Raw genomic sequence first — 2,911 nt, forward strand, 5'->3', positions numbered from 1 at the left:
GCACTTCCCGACGCTGCTTGTAGCGCGTCCACCATAGACTTTGTATGCAAACCTGATGCTCCTGAGGCTGAAATCGCGTTTGGTGTGAACGCACCAGTACAAATACGAAAATACTTCATCTTTGAACACATCAGCATCGAATTATTATCGGTAGCAGAACTTTGAAACGATTGTCCAAACGAAAAAAAGTTTCACCAGTAATGTTAACTAGTTTGTCAAGATGTTGAACAATCAAATGTGCAGCTAGAGCAGTGGAATCCCAAACAAGTAAGCACAAATATGACTTGATATCAAGGGTGTCAAATAAATGAATGAAAGGCTTGCCATACCTGAGCTCCCTGTCTTTGTCCTGCAACTGTCTGCGGAGACATGCTGTGACTCCTCCTGTCTCATGAGCACACTTCACACTGCTCACCTCCTCAATGGGCTCCTGGAACAAATGTCATGAGAAAATTTAAATGACTGGACGAGTCGTGTTGTGTGATTTGTCACAAAATGAGCTCAAATGTGTTGGAGCTCAAACCTGTATGAGACGTGTCCTTAAAGAATCCAAAGCTTGATCTTTTTCTGCTCTCAGCTGTTGTCTTTGGATGCTCAAGGCTTGTTCCTAAAAACAAATCTAATGAACTTACTTAATGTGTGTTTATTGCTACATTTAATAGGCTGTGAGCAAATTTTCACCTTCTCCTTCTTCAGCTGCCCATTAGTGTGTTTCTGTGACTCCAGCTTCAGTTGAAGATGACCGATGAAGAGCTTCAGCTCACGCTTTGTTCTCAGCTGTAGAAGAGCTTCRGCAAGAGTAAAACTGCACAATGACATCAAACATCAAACTATGAGCTCAGATCTTAACCAGATATTTGTTGGATTTAAAGCCAGGAATTAAACAAGCCTCTGATGGATCTCCTCAGCTCCTTGTTGAGCTCCATCTCGCTCCACTAAGAGGTGCAGCTGTTGGCACTCTGCTGTCAGCTGCTGGGCCCAGAATCTGAGCTGCTGCTCCRTCTCTGTCTCCAGCTCAACGTCCTGCGGGAGCCGCAAAACGGTTTCCCCTCTCTGCTGGGATCACACACACCACAGCAAGGTCAGCTTTTCCACTGTGTCTCATTCTGGTGCGACTCGACAACTCTTGCACTTTTTAATAACAAAATAAATATACAAATAAACAGAATGCAAAATGTCCAAATCAGTGAATCCCTGCTGTCAAGGGTTTGATCTAATATGCAGCCCGCCTTTCATTTACATGTAGTGCAGATTACCAGGGTTTGTTCTAATAGAGGGTGCAGAGGAAATGTAAAATCCTTTGATATTTTTAATTAATTTGATGACAGGAAGTGTTACCTCAGTCTGTTCATTTCTGTGAATCTGGTTTTCCAGAGCGGCACATCTGTTTCTCAGTGAGCGTTCAGCCTCTGTGGCCCTGAGGAGCTCCTCACACGTCTCCTCCAACTTCTGCTCAATAAATAAATAAATAAATAAATAAATAAATAAATAAACATAAAAAATTGCAATTCCATAACGATGAAACAAACATGATGTCTATAAAGTAAATCAAAGAGTAATGTGGGTGAAAACAGGAAATGTCTGTTCTGGAGTTTGCATGAAGTGATTAGGTTCTTTAACTTTCTTTGTTGTTGTTTATAATAGAATAAATCTGCATTAGTACTTTACCTCTTGAAGTAATTCAATCTTCTCTCTTGCTTGTCGCTGCTCAGTAAATAATTCAGTTTTGGTCCAGTTCAGCTGTCGCTCCATCTCCTCACACTCCAGCTGTGACAACATGGCTTTGCTCTGTTTGTGTTGCAGTGGAAGATAAAAAGTGTAACATATGACATAAAAAAAACAGAATTATATTTGGTTTAAACTGGTCTTAATACTGTGTTCATGCAGGATCTGTCCTTTAGAGTCTGGTTATGATGATGCAGAGCTGCTAAATGTTCTTCATCCTTTTGGACCAGAAGAAGACGAGAGTCTCTTTGCCTTTGCAGCTGCTGGAGCTGGAAGCTACAACAACAACAAAAACAACTTGACTACTTTTGATAGAGCAGGAGTTTGCATTAATAAAAAATAATAATAAAACATGCACACTAAGATGATATTTTGTACCTAACAGACTGTTTCTCTGCTCTCATGTCTCTCAGAACCGACTCCAAAGTCCTCTTCTTCTGCTCCATCTGTGCTGTGTCTGCACTGAGCTGCTGTAARTGCTGCAAGGCATGCTGGGACATCAATAAACTCAATATTAGTCAACTTAACTTACTTAACTGTAAGRAAGCTTTACCTTCGTTCTCTGCTGGAGCTTCAGCTGTAGTTTCTTTTCCTCTTTTTCATATTTCTGAACCAAACAAACAAGCAAAGCATTCTGGTTGTTGCAGGATTAAACTAAAGAAACAGCATCTTGTGTGAAAAGGCCATGTGAATCACTTTATATCTGAACTGGGTTAAAGGAACTGAGACTGAGTTATTAAAGCTAAAACAAGCCGATCAGAAAYGAGCAAATTGCTAGCTAAAATTAGTGAAACACTAGCTAAAAGTAGTAAAAGGCTAGACAAAGCAAAAAGTAGCTAAAACCTAAATGTAAGTAGCTAAAACGCTAGATTGGTTACTGTAGGCTAAGTAGCAGAATGCTATCCAAAAGTTAAATAGCTAAAAGATAGCTAATATGAGATTAGTTTAAAGTTGWTTTAGGCAAAGGCTATAGCTACAGGCTAGAAGTAGCAGAATGGAGCTAGGACCTAAATCTTGGGCTAGCTAAAAGAAGCAAAAGTTTAGCTGAAAGGTAAAGCAGAACAGCAGCACAAAGGTCTGCAGATGTTAGTTAGATTGAAGAGGAGAAAAATAGTTTGTATAATGTTTGTGTGTGTGAGATAGATAGATAGATAGATAGATAGATAGATAGATAGATAGATAGATA

General features: G+C 39.7%; 1 protein-coding gene across 1 annotated transcript in view; it reads right to left on the bottom strand.

Annotated features, from left to right (window-relative positions):
- The window catches only part of si:ch211-102c2.8 (trichohyalin), a gene marked incomplete in the record, with an annotated part of 8,144 nt that overhangs the window by 1,977 nt on the left and 3,256 nt on the right, over positions 1–2,911 (bottom strand). Inside the window, 9 exon segments of the mRNA XM_014014310.1 lie at positions 330–430; positions 524–607; positions 682–805; positions 890–1,056; positions 1,339–1,449; positions 1,669–1,797; positions 1,875–2,001; positions 2,104–2,204; positions 2,279–2,332. Of these exon segments, the coding sequence (XP_013869764.1) occupies positions 330–430; positions 524–607; positions 682–805; positions 890–1,056; positions 1,339–1,449; positions 1,669–1,797; positions 1,875–2,001; positions 2,104–2,204; positions 2,279–2,332 (998 nt within the window).

This window comes from Austrofundulus limnaeus, unplaced genomic scaffold (assembly GCF_001266775.1).
Source record: "Austrofundulus limnaeus strain Quisiro unplaced genomic scaffold, Austrofundulus_limnaeus-1.0 Scaffold114, whole genome shotgun sequence".
Classification (NCBI taxonomy): domain Eukaryota; kingdom Metazoa; phylum Chordata; class Actinopteri; order Cyprinodontiformes; family Rivulidae; genus Austrofundulus; species Austrofundulus limnaeus.